Here is a 23,348-nt window from a genome sequence, read left to right as displayed (position 1 = left end):
GGGGGGGGGGACTGTGCATGTTGTTTAGCGAGCATGAGTGGAACACCTCGCTGGGCACTCAGAGCTCTCAACACGACAGGGGTTTGAAGAAGGGAGTTAGTCCATTCCTCCTCCTCTTCCTCCACCTTTCCCTCTATCAGCTAAGATGTTGAGAGGTGACCCCTCGAGAGCTTTCTTCCTACATATGGATGAACCAACAACTTAGCTCTAATGGGCTCAGCTCCATGTTACTGCTGGGAGTGTGGAGATGACCGAGGCCCTTGTCACATTGTGCGTGCGTGTGTGCATGTGTGTGTGTGTGTTTGTGATAGCAAGAGAAACACACAGAGTGAGATTGAGTGCTTTGTACAAAGAGCTTGTATTATTAATGAAATCACCCTGGCAGATGGGTCTCTTCTTGGAAATGTCCCACAACCACTGAGATTTGCAACGTGCTTTCACACACACACACACACACACACATGCACACACGCATGCAATTTCCCCTTTTCTTGTTAAGTGTGCCCCTAACAGTCCATCTCTACTTTTTTCCCGCACTCTTTTCACTCTGTGCCTCTTTCTTATTCTGTCTTCCCCTCTTTATCCTCCTTTCTGTGCTCGTCTTTTATTCATAGACTTGGCCAAGATGTCCAAGCTTTCAGGCCAAAACTGCTGCCATGCTCCAGCCCCCCCAACACGACCCTCCTATTCTCTCTGCATCTTTTATTTTTTCCTCTACCTGCATTAGGATTTGTCAACACCCCCAAGGAAAAACTTTTCTTCCACGCTGACTTAGTTCAGCCAGGAGTTAAAAAAAAACAGCTGAATGTCGTAACCCTCTTCAGTAGAGAGAGAAAGAAAAACGCAGTTGGCTCTTTGAAAATAAAAGCTTACCTTTCCCCTTTAATAGTCCTCTCTTATTTCAGCGCACACCCATTTAATGTAAAGCCAAGCAGTGAATCTGCAGAGAAGTTATGCAAAAACACCCACCCACCTACAACTCCCTGTTGGAAGAGATGTTACATCTCAATTTGATCGACTTGGTGAAAAGAAAGGAAAAAAAAGATCAAAAAGGCCTATTTCTTTTAGGAATGCATAGCACTCGCTGCCTTTCACGCCAGAGTTTTAGCTAAATCCTCTTTGGATGAGAAATGATGGCGTCGCACCTAGGCCTGTCTCGATAAACAATAACTCAATTAATTGCATGATAAATGAAAATTATCAACCTCATTTTCATTTTTCGGCTTTATCGTTTCTTCTTGTCTCTCTTTCTACTGAAGACACTGGATGAGAAAAAGGCTCACCTCCGGTGCTCTTCACTGACCCCTCCCTTTCTCTTTTTTCTTTAAAATAAAAATCTGTTTTAACCGTCCAAAATCACATTTTTGGATTGTTAAAAGCAGCTAAGCTGAGAAGCTAAGCTACTAGCTAAGCTTACAGGCCGACCTCGGGGAAAAAACTCTGTCTTATTGAAGCTCTAAAATTCATGGTTGAAACCCGTGCCTTCGTGTAAATAGTTGTTTTTCTCTGCAAAAAGAAGCTGAGAACTTGTTTACTGATTTTTTTAATTAAAGCTTTGTGTGACAAATGTTATGCTAAAGAGCTCAAATCACACCTAGCATCCGCCATTTTGAGAACCGAAAAACATGAAAGAGAAACAGCCCATGTCACGTCAAGGGGCCCCCTCCCATTGTTCTTAAATAGACTCACTGCTCGCTCCCTCTCTATCCATCCTTCGGTTCAAACAGTCTTATACTGCCGTCCAGTGGTAAAAAAATGTACTACACACCAAACAAATTACCAACATTTCTTCTTAAATTTGACAATAATTACTAATTATTGTCAAATTTCAAACAATATTATTGTTTATCACAATAATTTCTGAGACAATTAATCGCCCAGCAAAATTTGTTATCGTGACAGGCCTAGTTGCGCCCGTTTTGGCTAAACATTAAAAATAACAATATGTAAAATATTGTGCAAAATCACAAGATGTCACACTCAGAGTGTTGTGAATGACTCTCAGCTACTTTCACGTCAAATTTAAAATTAGCTTAATATTTGTTCATTTGCATTAAAATCCTTCCAGTGGCTCATAAGTATTTTGCTAACAGACAAAGAGGATTGACAGCAATATTTATTGCTGGAGTTTTAAGCAAAGATATTTCACTTTAAGTAGCAATTTTAATGTGAATTACTATCGGCTGCAGCCACATCGAAATGTAGCACAGTATCTTTAAAACTGACTGAATTGTAGTTATTTTTGTGGAAGGTGAGTTAACTTTGGCAGCCATCTTGAAATGGGTTGACTCCAGTTATAGGTGAACTTTCAATTTTTACTTTCTGCAAGTTTCATTAAAATTCATCCAGTGGTGCATGAAATAATTTGGTAACAGACAAACCCACAAATATGGGCTAAACATTACCAGGTTGTAGAAGTTTGGCAGTGGGTGATGATAAAATTTACATTTATATGTCTATATAATCTATAGATGATAGATGTTTAGTGAATTTGTTCAATTTTAAGGTGGAATGTCGTCACAAAATGACACAAAAAATTAACAAAATGTCTTTCCTAGAATCAGTCTTCTTATTTGCATGTAACTGCTTAGAAATTTTAATACAAATTACATTCTTTTTTTAAACATTTTGCTTTTGTGGAGTAATACACTTGGACCTTTGTGGAAATTTGTGATATTAACAAATGGGGTTAGCATGTTGGATTTTTATTGATATCATTCAAACATTAAAATGTCAGTTTTTAGTACATATTTATTTCAGGGTTTTTGTTGTTTTTTGTACAAATCTGCAGTGTTTAACTTTAGTCAATATCCTGCTTGGTCAGATCAGGATATTTGTGAATGTCCAAAAATTACACACACAGCTGCATGTGCGAATTTACTCAGTGTGTTTCAGCAATAAATATGCATTTCTGATTTGTAAAAGAAAAACAAACTCAAAACATCCAAAGGCACAACTCGTACACACACAATCAACAATACAAAAACAGGAAGCTGCAGACAAGAGGCGTTGCCAAGGAAACGGTGGGAAGGAACCCTTGTTATTTGTGCTGAGCATATTTTCATTTGGGCTGAAACAGAGAGGCATTCAAACCCTGGGAGGGTGTAAGTGGTGATCTGTCCTGACAGCTCCTGTAGTCTCCCAAGGTGTAACACAGATGCACTAACACATGAGTGGACAAGTGCTCAACCACTAATATGTATAAACACACACACACTGGCTGAAAGATTCCCTTTACAGTAAACAATCGTGTCCAGCTTTAATGCTTCTTTGGTCAGAACCTGAGCTAAACATTGGTGTGGTTGTAGCTAACGGTCATTCAAAACACTCCAGATCCTGTGAAATAATGCAAAATAATGGAATACTGCGTGAGATTACGGATAATATTGTTTTTAATCCATCCATTATCTTTACTTGCTTGTTCCTTTCCGGGTCACTGGTTTCCATATCCAGCAGCGGGGGACACCCTGGACTGGTCGCAAGTCCATCACAAAGCAACACAGAGACAAACGAGCATTCACATGCTCACTCACACCTAGGGACAATTTAGAGTTAGCAATTCGCCGGAGTACTCGAAGAAAACCCACGCATGCTCTAAGAGGACATACTAACTCCACCCAAAAAGGTCCCCGGCCGGGATTCGAACAGGCAACCTTCTCACTGAAAGGTGAAGGCTCCACCATCAGTGCCAAGATGTTTTACAAAACTAGTTTTTAACTCTGTTGATTCTTTGCATAAGAGGATCTTATTCTAACACTCTGTCATGAAAAGAGAGAATATGTTCCTTGAAGAGTGCTAGCCTTGTTTTAGGTTGCAGAACTTATCATTTGTGAACACCAAAGTTCATGATCAATAATCCAGGTAAAAATCCAACAATGTTCAGTCAGGTCATCTGGACGGTTTCTTTTTTTTTCTGAGATGTTTCATCCTTCATCCAAAGGACTTCATCAGCAGGAGGAGCCACAAACAAACTGGAGTCCCACAAGCACCACACTCCCATAGTGGGGGGGGGGACAGTTTGTTGGTGTTAAGATGGTTTCTGGGGCCCGCCCTCTCCTCTGTCAACTCCTCTAAGGCAGCCATGCTGCAGTTTGTTTGTGGCTCCTCGGACTGATGAAGTACTTTGGATGAAGGACGAAACATCTCAGAAAAAAAAAAAAAAAAAAAGAAACCATCCAGATGACCTGACTGAACATTTGTGAAGTTCCCTAAATGAGGACAAACTCATGTAGAAAAACAAGACAGTGACTGTATTTATCTTTTTTGGGGGTGGGGGGTGTTTGGTCAGGGTAACTGTTGTAGCATTTAACTGAGACGGAGATGATGCGGTGAACATGTAAATATAGCGCTCTTGAAAAGAAAAAGAGGTTACATGAAGACTTTCTGCTCAGATTCTTCAGCCTATTATTGTTAAACTGTGACTGACCACATGAGGTCGCTGTGGCTTGATGTTCAGAAACATCAGCTGCAACTTTGTGCTCCTCAAATCTTCCACATCCGGTCCAAAATCCTTTCAGGACCTTTCACAGTTTCACACATGGATATAATTTTACTGTTTCTATCTCCTCCAATTTTATCACTCTTTTGCTACATTTCATAAAAATTCCTGTCTTTTGTTTTGTCCTCTGTTAATCTAAAAAAAAATAAAAATTACACCTGTATTGTCTGTAAATTTGTCATGAAATTAAGTTTATTTTAAAAGATTTGTTGTTTCCATGCCAACAAAAATGCTTGTTTTAATGCAAAAACAAAAGCCTTTAGTATGAATGCCACAAAGTTTGTTTTGTCATACTTAGACTAACAGATCTCCAAACAAACTGCAATGTCAGACAAAGATAACCCGCATAAATAGGAAGTGCAGTTTTTAAGGGATTATTTCATTTAATAAGAGAAAAAAACAGCTTGCCAAACCAGCCCGGCCTTTTAGAAAGATGTTTAAAATCTGCCTTAACATTCTGGTCTGACAAAGCGTCTCGCTGTTTTCTGTATACTGATAAAGAGATTGTGTCCTTGAAATGGTTATTAAGGGTTTAACTTAAGGAGTTATCAATGTTTGATAAGGTTTGTAGCTCTTTAGCTGACCTTTGTGGCCTGGAGAGATGTGCAACACAAGAAAATAAAATATTTTCTGGCAGTGTCGAGTGCATTCTCATGAGCGCTTCCTCTTTTCTCAGATTGGGGGGTATGATTGCCGCCTACAAGATAGTGCCAGATGAAATAGATGAAATTAAGGTAAAGATTGTTCATACTGGTTTTTTTTTTTTTATTTGTTTATTTTTAATGTACGCGGATGATCTTCATACATGTGGGCATGCTTGCCAACAGGAGACTCTGGTGCACTGGTGCGATGAAAAAGAACTCAACCTCATCCTCACCACCGGAGGCACGGGCTTCGCTCCGAGAGACGTCACACCAGAGGTGAGCCGTGATTTATGTTTCAACGTGTCACTCATAAAGCTATCAACATGCCGTTCAGCATGCAAGAAAGAAAAAAAAGGTTTTAAGTCTTGTTGTGTAGCTTTTTTAGGTCTTAACTTTGCTGTTTGTGAGGGGAAGGTCCTAAATTTAAAATGTTGCATGAGGACGCATTACAACCATTTCAGGTGTGACGTTTTCTACAGGAGGGATAAGCGCAGAAAGTGAAGGAGCTTTGTTATATTTTACCGTGAATGGATTTTGAGAGGCGCATGTCTCCTGGTGCCGCACGTGCTTCATCATTACCAGCTGGTTTTACTGATCAGCTCATGTTTCCACTAATTAGTCCTCTGGTCAAATGGTAAATAAAGAAATACACATCTGTGTTTTATAAAACTTATTTTTTCGGCTGTTCTCTCTTCAGGGGTCTCCACAGCGAGTCATCCTCCTCCATCTCTGTCCTCTGCATCCTCTGTCCTCACTACAACCACCTCCATGTCCTCTATAACTGCATCCATGTATCTCCTTTTTGTCTTTTTTCCTGGCAGCTGCATTTCTAACATCCTTCTACCAGTATACCCACTGTCTCTCCTCTGGACATGTTCAAACCATCTCAGTCTCTAACTTTATCTCCCAGTTCAACCTGTGCTGTACCTCTGATGATCTCATTTCTAATCTTATCCATCCTTGTCACTCCTGAGAACCTCAACATCTTCATTTCTGCCACTTCCAGTTCTGTCTCGTGCCTTTTTGTCAATGCCACTGTCTCCAGACCATACAACGTGAGCTGGTCTCGCCACTGTCTTGTAAACTTTTCCTTTGATCTTTGCTGACACCCTTTTTATTGCAAATCACTCCTGAAACTTTTCTCCATCCACTCCATCCTGCCTGTGTTTTATAAAACTGCTTCTTATGAAAGAAAAGAAATCCAAGAGGTGATTTTAAAGAGTACACTTTTATGTCCTGGCATAAAAAACATTGTCCCTTTTTGTGTGAATGCTTATTAAGCTACTGAGCTCACCCTAGTGAGATCCTGTTTACATTTCCTTCTGGTACTTTAAGTTTTTTTCTGCTTTTTTAGCTGCTATTCAGCTGTTTTTGACAAATGTCTGCTTTTTTCAGATAATTTCCACTTTTTTGCTGATTTGTTTCTTTCAGCCTAAGCGGGCACAATTGTGCTCTCTCCACTTCCTTCAGACAATTTAAGTTTCTTTCTGATTTTTTAGCTACTTTTCAGCTGGGTTTTTTTTAGCAAATTTTCTACTTTTTTTAAGATAATTTCCACTTGCTTGTACTCATGTTGGCTTCTTTTAATCTAATTGGGCACAATTGTGCTCCCTCCACTTCCTTCTGGCAATTTAAGTTTCTTTCTGTGATTTTTAGCTACTATTTAGCTGTTTTTTGTTTTGTTTTGTTTTTTTGCTAAATGATGATTTATTTTAGATAATTTCCACTTTTTTCCTGTTCAGTCCTATTTCTTTCAACTTAATTGAGCAATTGTGTTCTTTCTGCTTTCTTCTGCTAATTTAAGCTTGTTCTACCTTTTATATGGTAGCTTTTTAGCATTTTAGGTACTTTCAGCTCTTTTTAGATGGTAATTTCTAATTAACATTTTTCTGCTAATTTCAGCTTGTGCTCCTTTCAGCCTATTTATGCTAGTTTCAACGTTTTCTACTATTTCAGCTACCATTTAGCTCTTTTCGTGCTAAATTAAGTTTTTATCAGCTTTTCCACATTTATTTTAGCTCATTTCGGCTTCTTGCAGCTCTCTTCTGGTAGTTTAAGCTGCTTTCTGACTTTTCAGCTACTTTTCAACTTTTTTTTTTTTTTGCTTATTTCAGCTTTTTTTGAAGCTAATGTCCTAATTTCTGTGCTTGTTTCTGCTAATTTAAAATCAATTTTGCAAATATGGGTTCTTTCTTCTGCTAACTTTGACTTATTCTACCATTTCAGCATGTTTTTAGCTAATATCAGCTGTTTTTTTCAGCAAAGTCGTCAGCAATAAGCACTGCATTTTCGCAGGAGATGCAATTTCTCTAGTTTGTTTTTACATTTGTATCGCTGCTTTATGAAATCAAAATTGCAGTAGTTTTGTATTTCAGAAGTTGTGACCACAGTTGATTAATAACCAACATGAATGTTATTTGAAAAAGAAAACCAAATTGACAACCGCAGCTGGTGATAAACTTTCACCTTAAATGCGCAGCACTGAGTAATTACATTTAAAAAAAATTTTGTGTGTAAAAATATGCACAATTGTTGCAAAAATGTAGGCAAATAAAGTTTTAAGTACTCACTGTGGGTCAAGCTTCATGACATTGTTCTAAAATATATTACATCAATATTATTACTCACACTTTTATGTAAAACATAATTTTACTGCTACATTTGGCTGAGGTTATGGTAATTATTTTTCCAGTTTGTATTGAAATACAACTAAATATTATTTATTGTTTATTCCATTCCTTCTTCTGTAAACAGTGAGGAATTGTGTCACAATAGCTGTAAATGTCAGCTGGTTTTAAACTCTTGTAACTCGTCACTTACTGAACGAGTTATTGGGTAATCTTTTTATTTAATTGTGTATTAACAGGTTCATTGTTTGATTTTTCTAATAATTATGTATTTTGGGTCAAGAAACAGCATATGTGGGGGTTTTAAGATGATCTCATGAAATCAATTTATTATTAAAAATGTTTGTCAGTAGTACTTTTTTTTTAGCATAACTGAAAAAGATATCAAAACAATAATCATAATCAGATAGAAAATAATTTTTGAGGCAGTTTTTTTTTTTTTACTTAATGTTTGTATACTTCACCTTATCAATTTCAAATCAAAAGTTTGTGAAACAGTATGTACTGTGTTTATGTCCAAGACCACAATTCAGAGAAACAAGAAGACTATATTTACTCAAGAAATAACAAACTGGTTTTAAAAGAAAATAACTTTTACTCAGTTTTCGTACGTGTGCACATGCTTGTGAACATAGACATGTTTTCAGATGGAAAACACACTAACAAAGTATTTTTTTACCTTCATCCAAGCACACACAAGCACACACTCAGTCATTCATGCAAACAAGTGAACTGCGGTTTTCCATTGGGTCACTGGTCCTCATCCATCATGGCTGACAGCAGCAGACTTAGCACGTACACACTGTGGAAGTGTTGCTTTGTGTGTCTGTGTGTGTCCGAACCTGACCTCATGTCACCATATCCTGTTACAGCAGTTATGGTTGAACACATTAATGCCATGATAGGAAACTAATCATTAGTTGTACCATATTTTTTGGACTACAAGGCGCATTAAGCGAAACAAGTCAGTCAGATAAGTCAAACTTTATTCAACTCATTCACAATAACCACATAATATTGGTTCGAGGTCAGTAAGCCCAACCAGAATTCATATATAAGGTGCACCAGATTATAAGGCTTTGAGAAAATTAAAGGATTTTAAGTGTGCCATATAGTCCGAAAAATATGTTAATATATAGGACCAACAGTATGCGAAACTGAATCATTCCTATTTTTGCTGAGGAAGTGTTGCTTTCAGTAATTTTAGCATTTAAATGTAATCAGAGGTTAAAAAAAAAAACTTAAAAGATTATAAAAGTAGAAGAGATTTATTGTGATTTTGTTCCAAGTTGGGGTGTACTTCAAGGATTCTTTTGTTAGTTCTTGTTTCAAAGTTCTCCTACCTACAATGTTTAGTGTAGTCAAGACAGGAAGGATTACTTGGACATCAGCTGAGTCTCATAAAAGTTTTCCAGCATCCTTAGAAAGCTGAAATGGAGCCCAAGTGTATTTTACACTGGTGACTGGGAAACCTAAACAATTCTTGTGTTAAAAGTGAAACAGACTCTTATGAAAGATTTTTTTTTTGTAATTGTCTTCTAGCAACAAAGTGTTAAACCAAACGCAAAGTGGTTAAATGTGTCTTGAAACATTAGTAGAAGTTACGTATGTGGTATATTACCATACTTTCAGCCGTACACATCGCACCACCGTATAAGTTGCATCAGTCCAAATATGTTTAATAAAATGGAAAAATAAATTAATAAGTCACTTCGCCATATAAGTTGCATCTATTATGCGTCACCGCTGACCACCCGGAAACGTGAGCCGGTGTTGTGCCAAAAATCGATTGACTGCCAAATGGCGGCCGTGGGAGCATGTATGGGAGGACTTCAACAAGAATTTAACAAGATTAACAATTATTTGTTTGCTCGGCATTATAGGAAAGGTGTGTTTCAGTGTAACTTTTCCTTAATAAATGCACTTTAACAGTCAAACCAGCTGCATTTCGAATGAGCGGCGCGACAAAATGCAGCTGATTTGACGTTTGCTCCTGGAGTTCCGGAGCGAGACGAAGGTGGCTTAGTATGGCAAGCCAGTTGTCTCAATAATAACCACTTTTACTTATTAATGAGACACTTGGCTTGCCATATTAGTCAAGGGCCCTCTAGCTGCTGAAAATGGTAGTGTTCAATATTGTCCATGTCGGAATGAATGAAATCATCAGATCTCAGCCAAAAATTGGGTTATAAATATGGGAAAAAAACATAAATGCGTCGCTTCGCTGTATAAGTCGCAGGGCATGTTAATTCAGGCAAAAAGGTGCGACTTATACAGCAAAAAGTACTATAATTGATATATCATCGTTAAGATAGTACTAATTTAAAAGTTTGTTTGTGGCCAAATGATATGAAAGTGCTGCTCTGTATTGAACTTCAATGTCATTCGGGATGAGTTGTAGAAGATGCAGTTGTTTAACAAAGATGTTATAGGATGTGATGGATGGAAAGCCTTGACTGTAAACTGTTCAGTTTCGCTGCTTTTTTGAGAACAACACCCTGTCATGTTGAATTTTTTTTATTAAAGGTAAGATTTTAACAGCCATGTGCTCCATTTTGCACGAGTAATGCAAACACGTAAAAAGATAAGTCTCTTTGAATTGCCTGTTTTTGCTCTAAAGCTCTGCGTGTTGCAGTGTTTTCCATTGAATCCATTAACAAATTAAACACTCCATATCTCAACTGTCTGAAGCAGAGAAATCTTTAACTATCTTTTCCACATCTACATTCATCTACATTAGCAGTCATTATTGATTTTAGTCTCTTAAATCACTTGGGAAATATCTTCTCCTCTCAGTGGATCTATGCAATTAAACCTTTTGATGTTAAACGATTCACCTTTTGAATCTCACATTTCCTGGAAAGACTGGCATGGTACACACAAAAACACTGAGGTCAAGTTTATATTTTTTACTTGAGGTTTTGGTAATTTCAGTATATTTCCATGTATTCTGCAAGCATATTAATCTAACTGTACAGTTGTATTTCTTGCTGATGTCTTAACAGCAACAGCAACATGTTATTATTACACTGACCATTTTGCTAGTAGAACTAAACTAAGATAAAAGCTTGTGTTGTGTTCTCATGTGTGGCTTCATTCCAAGGTTTTCATACATATTTTACTTGAACTATTCTTATGTCACTAAAATGTCAGTCAGTCAAACTAGATTAGATGTGAACCTGACATAGTTTTTATAGACTTGGTGCAGAGACTTTGGAAGCATAGTACATGTCTGATCCAGCATTTATCATAATAAAGTTTTGTTTTCAAAGGAAATGTTCAATGTATAATCATAGTCAGTTTAATGATTCTTTACAAAACCTTGTTGAAAAAATAATTATTTTAAATTAAGTGAAATTAAACCATATTCTACTTCAATTTACACACTTACAATACAGTCATATCTTTGCAAAGGAAAGCAATTAGTCTCCAATTAAAGGATATTATTGGAGCCTTTCTTGGAATCTCGTTCTGTTATATTTCCTACCCTCACAGGCAGAGCCTATCTTCTGCCCTTGCTGATAGATTTATGCACCCCCCTCAGACATGTGTAATTAATAAAATTCTAACTCATTTTTTTCTTTGAGTAGGGAACAAATTGCTCAAATTATACATCTTGTAAACTTGATGTGAATACATGCCGCAACTGAGTAAAGTTAAAAGAAAAGCTATCGGACTGCTTCCAGTCAGTGACTCTGTACAGGCTGCTTTAATGATGAAGCATAAATTCAGCCCCACTGGACCCTCGGCTTCCCCCTTTCCTTGTGTCTCTATTTCACCTCTCCTCAGTTACCTCCTACTTTATTACTCTTCTCATCCATCTTCTCTCCCTACGCCCATCTTCTCTCTAAAATCCAAGCTAGAGAGGCTCATCAGCCCCTCCTCTCCTTTGACTTTTTTCTCCCCTGCTTTGCTAGAAGTGTCATTCAACTTAAGCCTCACATAGCTGGAAGATAAATTTGTCCTTTTTGCCACTTCTCCTTCAGGAATGTGGCACTTATACCTCAGTCCCACACTCATGAGTACTAAACAGATATGTTCATTTTGCACATATTTTATTCTTTTTGTCTGGTTTCTTGATGAAGCTCACATACTGTAGCGCTAATTAAAACAGTGTTTGTCTAATACTGTAAATTGCTGCAGCATCATCTGTCAGTTTTAGTGTCTGCTCACTTTTAGTACATGTTTAAGACCACACTTTTGATATTGCAACACTAACAGATTACATGCATACATACAGACTGAAAACAGGTGTCCCTCAGGGATGTGTGCTCAGTCCTTTGCTTTTCACTCTACTGATACATGTCTCTTTTGCTATGTTTAGCATAATCTGCTCATTAAGTTATCACATGATACAACAGTGTAATGGAGCTCAACCCCAATGAGAGGGAAACATGGCAAAGGTGGAACAGTTAATGACCGTATAAGGACAACAAAATTACAACACTATAAACCTTCCTCACACACCTACTTTGTTAGAAGACTTAAAGTGAGAATCCCCTCTCCATTTTCACCATCATTTGTTGGGAGCACTATTGACAGCATCCTGCTAAACTACATCACATATTAGAATAGCAACTAGTGTATGACAAGAAAACTGAACTATATGATGACTGCTGAGAGCGTCATCAAAGTCTCTTCTTTGGAGAACATCTTAAAAAAAAGCTTTCAAGACGAAAACCCTGAGTACTGTTAAAATTTTACCCCATCACGGGGTGGTTTATCTTGTGCCATTTGAATAGGAACAGCAAAAATGTCCAAAAGCTGCATTCCTCTGGCAACACCCCCCTCCCACATCCCAAAAATTTATAACAAAACAATTGAAGTTGTTGTAGTTGAAGATGTTTCATTTTGAATTTGAGAGGCTTTCTCAAGTCAAAAAAAGAGAATTTAGCATCCCAAACTTTTTAAACTGTATGAGAAGCTCATTTATGTTATCCAGATTCACATGCAGATCAAACTTCAAGTTCAACTTCTAAGTTGCGATAGACAGAGCTTTTTCTTCGTTTACACATATCCCAGGAGAAATTGGATAAGTCAGCCTGCTTTGAGACCAAACAGGGGAGTCAGAGTCAGATAAGCCACAATTTTTATTTTTTTTATTTTCAGGCAAACTGTTTTTTCTTGTCAGCCTTGAGTTCTGCTGGTACTTTCGATCCAAAAGGGCCAGATATGTGGGCATTCCACTGGTCCGTGCTTATAAGCTCCCTCCAAGGTTGTCCAAAACATGCTGGCGAGTCCCAGAAGCCGCAGGTGGCCTGCAATTCTCACAAGTCGCTTCCATCTTACGGTTTAGCTCATAAACCAGCTGATTTTGAGTGCTCGAAGCATAAACCAAACCTTCACATAGGCTCGGCAGCTTTGCCATGGCCGAAACTGCAGTCGCCGTCTTCTTTAATAGCCTATAACATGGGTATATGCCGGCGCCAAAAAGCAGAAACCCTGCTATAATAATTCTAACATCTTCAGCATCCTCCTGAGACAATATGAAAAGGCACATCAGTTTCCAAACTCCCCACGGATCCATGATGTATCCTGCAGCGTGAATCTCAGCAGGACATGAGGGCTCTCCAGGACCCTGTCGCTTTGTTGAAAAAAAAATTTATCGATTGTGTTAAAAGTCCAGCTGACCAGATCCATGATAGCAGTTTTACGTTTCGGAAGATGTGTAAATAGGAGCGCCGATACACAAGACAGAGAGCAAAGAAGCAGGAGGAGGCTGGGAGAGGGAAGAAAGGTGTCCATCTTGCATAAGAGTGAGTGAGGAAAACATTTACAGAAGAAAGAAATTGTATTTTGTGTTCCAAATTTACTAAAGACCTTGACAAAAAGTAATTCTTTAAAGTGTTTGAATAGGTGATGAAACTGAAAAATTGCGTATGTGGGTTATATTTGTTCAAAATTTTATTATAATTTGCTTCCAGTGATGACAGAGCTGCTATCCTAAGTTACACCGAGGTCACAGTCTCCAAAGTGTGTTTTCTCTCTCCAGGCTACTAAGGAGGTGATCGAGCGTGAGGCTCCGGGGATGTCTCTGGCAATGCTGATGGGATCCCTCAATGTCACACCACTAGGCATGCTTTCCAGGTCAGAGAATCACTGCAACCCACACAAAACTGTTATTTTGTTTTGCCTTGAATAAAAATCCACAAGAGGAACATTAGTTAAACTGTACAAAGACATACTTTTGTCTTTTCTTTTCAAATAGTCCTAAATTAAAAATAAAAAAAAGTTCAAATAATTTGTTTTTTTATTTATCTACAGAGGAAAAAATAACCTGCAATCATTTTTCTTGTCATAAGCAAACATGCTTTTCACAATAACGTTGTGTTTACAGACCAGTGTGTGGCATTCGAGGGAAGACGCTCATCATCAACTTACCAGGAAGCAAGAAAGGATCCCAGGTAGGAAATGCTTTAAGCAGCTTTCTGCTGCGTATTTAACCAAAACAAATACAGCTGACGTGAAGAGTAAACCAGTATCTGCAGGTGAAAACAGATTTTTAAAGTTATCTAACTTTATTTTATAAATTAGAGGTCTGATTTGTGACTTTTGACAAATTTTTAGAGTTTTTTGCAAGATGTTGAAAAATGGTTGTAGGTTTTTGTCAGCAGTTACATTTATTTAATTAAAAATAGAAGAGATGAGTGGACACAGAATATCCTTTGTGGCATTGATGCAAAGTAAAATATCAGATTTGAATATTTAGGTTTAGGTTTATTTGTCATATGCAGATCAACACAAGGTCAACAATGCAATGAAATGTTTAGGATGAGAAGAATCGATTTGACTCGCTAAAAAAAATAAATATAAAAAAATACTAAAGCATGCAATAAGAGTACGAAAGAAAGTACCAAAAAGTGAAAATGAAATTTATAATTTACAAGGTCCAAAAGAAATATAATAAACAACAACATGGTAGAATATAACGGTGCAAGTTATATTCTATATATATCGGAAACTACCTCACGAGTCGACCACAGTATGTGAGGCTGCAGAACACCACCTCGGACACCATATTGAGCAGCACAGGGGCTCCTCAGAGGACGGTCCTCTCACCGTTTCTGTTCACCCTCTACACCTCGGACTTCAGGTACAACTCACAACCCTGCCATCTGCAGAAGTTCTCAGATGACCCTGCCATTGTGGGCTGCATCACTGGTGACCAGGAAGCTGAATACAGAGGTGTGGTGGACAGCTTTGTGGAGTGGTGTGGACAGAACCACCTGCGACTCAACGATGGAAAAACTAAAGAGCTGCAGGTGGACTACAGGAAGAAGACCAGCCCCCCCAACCCTATCAACGTCAAGGGTACTACGGTGGACACTGGACTGCTACAAGTACCTGGGGGTCCACCTAGACAATAAACTGGACTGGACAGCTAACACCAACACCCTCTACAAGAAAGGACAGAGTCACCTTTTTCTTCTGAGGAGACTCAGTTCCTTTAATGTCTGCAGGACCATGCAGCAGATGTTTCACCACTAGGTGGTCTCCAGTGTCTTCTTCTACACTGTGTTGTGCTGGGACAGCAGGGTGAAGAAAGCTGATGCCAACAGACTCGATAAGCTCATCAAGAGAGCTGGCTCAGTTCTGGGAGTGGACGTGAAGTCTCTTGACAGAGGTGTCTGAACAGAGGATGCAGAGGAAACTGCTCCAGATTCTGAACAACACGTCACACCCCCTGCGTGACACCTTGGACTCTTACCGCAGCACCTTCAGTCGACAGTCGTAGACTGAGACCACCGAGGTGCTCCACAGAACACCACAGGAAGTCCTTCCTCCCTGTGGCTATCAAGCTTTTCAACTCCTCCCCTTTCTGCACATAGGGCAATAAAATTAATCCTGTACTACAATTAACTCTTTAATGTTTCTGTCTGCACCTGTTTTGAACTGAATTGTTGGCATTTTTATATTATTTTATCTTTATATTTTGTGATTCTTGTGTATGTTCCTTTGTACTGAAACTCTGGCACAATCATCTCCTGCGGGATAAATAAAGTTCTATCTTATCTTCTACTGTATCTTATCTTAGTAATGTGGTTCTGTTGGCAGCAGTCTTATTAGCAGAGTGGTTCTGTTAGCAGTGAGGCTCTCTTAGCAACATGGTCCCCATATGGTCATGGTTATTTATGGCGTAATGTCTAGTTCTGTGCACTTGTTTAAGGTTTTTATTGATTGTGTGGTACACACACGTTTGCATATTTTCTCCTCTTTTGCTTCATTGACTCACAGTGATATGTGTCAGCTTTTCTCTAACCCACGCCTGCATACTGTATGTGAGTGAATGTCCATGGACTGTTGGATCCTCTCCCCTTCCTTTTTTCTCCCTCTTTGCTGTTCTGATTTACACATCTGTCTTTGTCTTGTTAAGCGCTGGTTTCTTCAGATCAATTTGAGTATTTTGTTCAATCAATTATCCACCTCCCTTTCTCCCCATTTGTTCCAGTATCAGTGTCCTCCTCATCAACCCTCTGGTAAAAGTAATGCCACAGGCAGCTTATTGTATTTTTACACTGATTTTCTGTCATAAAAATAACCAGAAAGTCCACCTGAGGCAGCCAAATGAAACTCTTTAATGTCACAATGTCGCTTGTGCTTTTTTAGCTACACGTTTTGTGTCAGTGGTTTTATTTGAACAGCATATTAGCCCCATGTTTGTATACATATATAACACAATTAATTGTCAATAAGGGTGTTTTATATTTGAATTTTGGCCGCATTAAGAAGAAAGTAACCTGCAGTTTCTGAGGCAGTGATCTGGAAAAATATGATTATAAATACAATCAAGCTCTTAAAATAGCTGAGACATAAAAATGCTTAAAGATGTTAAAAAAAAAAAAAAACTCAATTTTATAGTCGTTTTATTTTTTGTTTCTCTTTCATGACTCACAGAGGTTAAAGCAGCAAAGGAGGAAACGCATCATCAGTGAATCAAACCCTGAAGGCACACTGTCCCAAATGTACCATGATGTAACTAAAACAAAAACATTTTGATATAAAAAGACATTTAAAATTGGAACAATTGAGGATTGTTGAGTTTTTTTACACTCTGAGGATGGGATACAAAACAGACCTTAGAGGCTGACACATCTAATGACAAGCAAACTGAACTAAATCTTACATACCAAACCTGTGAAATATTAATAATGTGGCTTTATTGATTTGAAACAGGTGTATATCTATTTTGTTCAAACCAGAATTTACAAAAATGGCTGTCAATTCTGCATTTTTTTTTTAAAATGAGACATCACATTTCTCGCAGTCGGGACATTTGTTGCCCACGCTGATGTTTAGAAACAGAAGCAGGGCAGGTATACCTGTTGTGATTTTAACATCGTTAAGCTTTTAATGACATCGCTCCAACACGCAGTAATGAGATTTACCAGTGGGGGAGACATTTTTATTCCCACTGTGATGACATTTCTGCTCACTGCCAGGATGAAGCCCCAGCACTGATTGGAACTTAGACACATTCACGTTTTACTCGTTACTCTACATACACTTGCAGTGTTTTTGTGTTCGTACTCTTCTCTTACAGACTGATATCTAATATAAACTGCAGCCCTTCATCTGTTTATGAGTGATTATGTTTCTGTGTATGTCCGCTGATGATAAATGAAAGATCTCTTAATAAACAGTATGTTTAAATAATACAAAATATTTTTAAAATTACCATTTTATAAGCTGATTTTTATACTTTTAGTACTATATACATATTGTATTTTGAAGAGTATGGAAAAATGAGACCTGTTAGTGAATAAAGCTGTTTGAGTAATCCCTCGCTGCTTCATGGTTCATTTTTCACGGACACGCTCTATCGCGGTTTTTCAAAATAAGATTGGACATGACACACAATGGCTGATTGATGGATGAGCCGCACGACTGGCATTGAATTTTTATTTAAAATAAATTATTTTATATTATTTAGCACCTGTGTGCAGCCCAAGCTGCAGGATAAGCTTCCTCCTGCAGGATGTCATATCTCCACTCTGCAGTGGAGAAGTGGGCGTGGCCAAGAGCGCTGGCAAGTGGCAGATTGCAGTGGAGGCAGAGAGCTGAAATCATGACATGCTGTGCTCTTTTAGAGTGTCTAGAGTTTAGAAACATTGTTTAGAGCATTGCATATATATATATATATATATGGTGTTTTAAATACTAAATAAATACATAAATACTAACATAGACTACTTACTACTTGTACTACTACTCCTACTTGGTGGTTTTTCACTTTCACTTATTTTCACTTGAGTAGTGTTGAACACAAGCAAAAAAAAAGTCTAGTAGTGATGTTTTTTATTTCTCTATGAACACAAATAGTGTCGAGCTGAGACTGTGTGTGAAAGTGCATTAAAGTTGAAATGTCTTTAAAACCCACAGCTGAATTTACTCAAACTTGGTGAGAAACATGCTTTAAATGTGTGGAATTAAAATATGGAAATCTAGGTGAAATGTTGCTTTTTTTTGTACACTAGTGTACACTTTTTGCACACTGGTGCATGTGCTTGTGTATGTGCGCATGCGTGCTGCCATTTTGAGATGGTTGAGTGCAGATGTGAAACATAAAAATGTAAATCAAACTTTTTTTCTGAAGTTAGTCATTTGTGAACATAAACAGTTGTCATGTTTTACATAGGTTCTTATTTTGACATGTTATGCTATTACTCAGTAAATGAGAGAACATTAGACAACAGAAATTAAACATACATGTTCAGTTCTTTGCATTATGACAATAAATGTTGTCAAAAGTACTTGAATAAGTCTGAATTAATTTCATTTGATAGGCAACTTAATGCTTGCAGATGCTGATAAAACGACATAGCTACTATAAATATTAATTCAAGTCCAGGTTCTTTATTGTCATTCTCATCATGTGTGGTACATGTGATGGAATGATATTGTGTACACAGGGTCCCAGTTACATCCAACAAAACTATAAATTGTAAAAGAAAAACAGTAATAAGATCTAAAATATGAACTAAGAAATATGCTAAGAATATACTAAGCACTGATAGTACAAAAACAATACGCCGAACAACAGCAGCATAAAAATATATATCACTTTAAATAGTTGGACTTCTGGACCATGGCCTCATGAATTTTTGTCTGACTAGACCTCTTTAAATTATAATTGAATACCCCTGGTGTAGTTGTTGGAACTTGGATTTCAGTAGCACATTATTACCAGAGGAGTTGTAACCTTATTAGCAGTAAACGCATATCTGTTGTTCCCATTTTTTGTGTTTTCTCACGTTTCCTTTCTTCACTCGTTTTATTTGTTCTGCTGTCTTTGGTGGTTCGGTTGTATTTTTGGCCCGTCACTGGATTTGCCGCTCGTCAGGTCTTGTGTCTCTACCCTCCAACCCACTTTCAGAACAACTCTGCTTTCCCTTCTTCCTCCGTTCCTTTTTCCTCACACTTTTGTCCGTTGGCAGTTCATCCTGAGATTCTGCTCTTTAGTGTTCTTGACAGTAGCTCTCCTCTAGGACAAAACAGCAAATAAGAACAGATAAAAAAAGAAAAAGAAAAACTCCACTCCTGATGTAACTTCTTTTTCTCCTGGCACACGATGAGAGGATAGAACAGGAAAGGAAAAATGGCTCCAGGCTCTTTCCAGTCTCTCCAGTTATTCTCTTGTTGCATTTCAACCCTCCCTGGCCTTTTTCTTCTCATCCTCCACGAACCTCAAATGGGGTCTTCAGACACATCAGGAGGAGCCACAAACAGTCCTCCGTGGGCCATGAGGAAATTTATGTGGAAAAGAAGCTAAGGATAATAGGTGGAAAGGTTAGCTTGCGGCTTCATGGTTACCTACTGAGATTAAAACATTAATTTATTGTTCAGAGTGAGGAATCCCCGTTCTGCTTTTTCTGAGGAGTATGCAGCTCCAGTCATGCAGCATTTGAAATGTGGATTTAAAGTATTCAGTGAAAACAGCATTGGTGCAGTCAAACTTAATCCAGCCTGCACTATGTAGATGAAAACAAAGTTTTGCTCCAAGAGCCCATCCCATGCCAATGTAAAATGTGGGGTTGTTTAATAATATATTATCCCAATTCCTTACCCAGGAAGATAAATAATTTCACAGATTATCTTTTGTTCAGGGAATAAAGAGAACAGAGCATTTAGCTCTGCTGAAGATTTAAGTGATGCCAAAAGGGACACAGACTGGTGATGCAAAAGGAGCAAAAAGTGGCCAGTAGGAGGCGCTGTGCTGTGATTCGCTGTCATTTCTGAGGAAATCAATCAAGATCTCACATCCTTGGTAGTCATAATGAGCAATACCTCGTTTTTCATACTTTTACGTATAATGTTGGGCATAATTCGATTTTTCATACGCCTTTCTTCCTCTTTTTCATTCTCTTTTTTTGGGTTTTAATGCATCATTTTTAAAGCAAAAGACCGTTTAGGCTGTTTATTATTTACCGACAGTAGTTCAACTACGATTCAACTTTCTGAACCTAATCTGAGGTTATACATTTCCATGTATACATATAGGATGTTTCAAGTATAATCTCTTAAACTGGTATGCCAGAGTCATTGCACTGTAAACTTTAGACTTTTTTCAGAATAAATCTGATATTTTTAATGTGACAAAAGCATAACTTTATGTATAAAAAATGAAAAAATAATAGTTGAGTACATAACCAGTTTGGATTATTTATTTATTTAGTCAATTTTTGGTATGTGTAAGTTGTACTAGTGAGCCAGATTATTTAATTTTCTCTCTAATATTTGCAAGAAAATTAGATTTTTCGATTATTGTTTTTTGCGCGCAAAGTATATCTGATTTATATTTCACAACAGAACATTTACAGCACACTTGAAATGGTAAAAATATAATTCCTGCCAAACACATAGGCAGGGTGATGTGTATAAAAGAAATGTGTTGTTTAGTTGCAAAAGTAATGTGGAACTTGATGTGTAATTTGTTTAAATGCTAATAAGTTGAAATGTTTCCTGGAGGATCACTCTATTTTAGAGGGGTTGCAATCCGGCTTTAAATCTCTCCACAGCACTGAGACTGCCTTATTGAAGGTTTTTAATGACATTTTCCTAGACACAGATGCAGGTGATTCTGTGCTCCTTGTCTTACTGGACCTTACATCTGCTTTTGACACCAATGACCATGAGATCCTTATTTCTAGGCTGGAGCAATGTGTGGGCATCATGGGGTCAGCCCTCAAATGGTTTAGATCCTACCTCTATGACAGAACGTTTTGTGTCAACATGAAATATTTTAGTTTATCATTGGCTGCGCTTCGGTGGGGACGTACCGCAGGGGTCGATCCTTGGTCCGCTTCTTTTTCTTTATACCTGCTGCCACCGATGACTGTCAAATCTACTTCCCTCTGAAGCACACTAGTGCACATACTATTTAACCTCTTCTTGACTGCCTGGCCAACATCAGGAACTGGATGGCTTTAAATTTCTTAACTTTTAATGAGAAGAAGTCTGAAGTCATGTTGTTCCCTCCTAATTGCATAATCAAGAACCACTGCATCAACCTTTCCTCTCTAGCCCTGCTAGAGAAACATAGTCACTAATCTGGGAATGATAATGGACTCTTCCATGGAACTTAACAGTCATGTAAACATGATTGTTAAACCCTGGGGGGGGGGGGGGGGGGGGGGTGCCCAGGGGGGGCTACTGTCAAAACTGAACCACATAATGAAAAAAAAAAAAAAAAAACTTGAGACTGTAATACATGAGTTCATAATATCCAGGCTCGATTACTGCAATGCGCTTCTGTTTGGAATCAGTCAGACCTCCATTGCACGACTACAACTGGTCCAAAATGCTGCAGCCCGATTTTTAACCGGTACAGGCAAAAGAGAGCACATTACACCAGTTTTGGCCCCCCTGCAATGGCTCCCAGTTCACTTTTGAATTCAGTTCAAAGTACTCCTGTATGTTTTTAAATCTCTGAACAGTAGCTGATCTGCTGCAGCCATATGTCCCACAGCGATCTCTGAGGTCAGCAGATTGGATGCTTCTATTGGTTCCAGGAACCTGTCTTAAGCTCAGAGGTGATGGGGCTTTCTCTGTTGCAGGTCCAAAACTGTGAAATGAGTTACCACTGCATGTCAGGCAGGCTCCCTCCCTCATGGTTTTAAGTCTCGCTTAAAACCCCACTTTTATTCCCTGACCTTTGACACTGTGTAATTTGTTTTTAACATGTCTGTATTCTACAGTGTTAGCTATTTGTTATTATCTTTTCATTTTGGGTCTATGTATTTTTACTGTGTGTTTTACTTGTTTGTTTCACATGCACAGCACTTTGGTTGGCCTTGTTGCTGTTTTAAGTGCTCTATAAATAAAACGGTATGGTAATGGATCTCTAAATCAGCGATTCTCAGTCGGAACTCTGTTTTGGGTCCAAATCTAACAAGATTTTCCAGACCCAGCCCAGATGTTATGTTATATTCAATGAAATGCAATGGTCCAAAGCAATAGTCCTACTGTTATAAGAGTGGTGTTTCTTTAAGAGTGCGCACAGAGAGAGTGCACGAGGTGAGTGAGGGAGAGCATGAGCCTGTTTCCATCCGCTCTGTGTTTTAATCAGAGCACACTAGTGAGACGGAGTGAAATTAGCTGTATAAGGCTGAATTTTGATCAGTGCATGTACAGTGTATGTTGCAGGAACAGCAATAAATGCTACGACTCTTTAAGCCTCAGGAGATCTGAGTCAGTTTTCGCACTACTGTGCAGCTTCGGCCTCTGTGAGTGTCATCAAAAGCAGCAGAAAAGTTGGTGTTACATCACATCATCATGGAGTTATCTAAATGAGCTAAAAAGAAATGTAGATTCAATAGAAACAACAGAAAAATATGCATTTATCCTCACCACATACTAATCTGTGTGAGTCTGCATTTACAATAGGTGTAGTAAAAATCTTATGTTACTTTTTCTTGACAAATAAACATTTAAGTCAGTTACTCTCACTGACTGTCTTTAGTGACGTTTAGATACACATTAAAGTCGTAAAGTGCCACTTTTACCCTTTCTGTATTTCAACTCTCAGAGCATCTTTAACTTTTACTTCCAACATTTCTATGTTAGTGTTACTTCGCCTGTTCATTTTCAAGGACAACTCACGTTATTGAGGCTTGTAAAATAACTTGGTCAATCAAGTTTAAATTGAAATCTCTTATCATACAGTGTACTTTAAGCTTTACTGTCAAAAGTTGGAGCAGCTCAGGTTCACAAGCAAACAATTGTAGGCAAGTGATGCCATTTTGGGGTTGTAATTTATAAACGGCTTTAATAAAAGCTAATCGCTGATTGTTCTGAACCTTTGCCCCTAACAAAAGATCTGACTTGAATATTTGTATACAGTAGTCCCTCGTTTATTGTGGGGGACCCGTATCCTGAAGCCCTGTGATAAATGAAAAACGGTAAAGTAGAAATAGTATTACAAGTAATAAGTAGTAAGTTATTTATATTTATATATATATATATACAGTATGTATATATATAAATATATATATATATATATATATATATATATATATATATATATATATATATATATATATATATACATATACTTTATATAAGGCATTTTAAACCCATCCC

The 23,348-nt window shown here is 37.9% G+C and overlaps 1 protein-coding gene across 1 annotated transcript in view; it reads left to right on the top strand.

Annotated features, from left to right (window-relative positions):
- gphnb (gephyrin b) overlaps positions 1-23,348 on the top strand; it is a 137,540-nt gene that overhangs the window by 62,862 nt on the left and 51,330 nt on the right. The window contains exons 3-6 of the mRNA XM_037685907.1: positions 5,175-5,232; positions 5,326-5,418; positions 13,762-13,856; positions 14,107-14,173. Of these exons, the coding sequence (XP_037541835.1) occupies positions 5,175-5,232; positions 5,326-5,418; positions 13,762-13,856; positions 14,107-14,173 (313 nt within the window). The remainder of the gene's footprint in view (positions 1-5,174; positions 5,233-5,325; positions 5,419-13,761; positions 13,857-14,106; positions 14,174-23,348) is intronic.

This window comes from Nematolebias whitei, chromosome 12 (assembly GCF_014905685.2).
Source record: "Nematolebias whitei isolate Nwh7 chromosome 12, NemWhi1, whole genome shotgun sequence".
In the NCBI taxonomy this organism is placed as follows: domain Eukaryota; kingdom Metazoa; phylum Chordata; class Actinopteri; order Cyprinodontiformes; family Rivulidae; genus Nematolebias; species Nematolebias whitei.
Note: the sequence above shows the minus strand (reverse complement) of the source record. Positions and strands in the feature narration are given on the sequence as shown.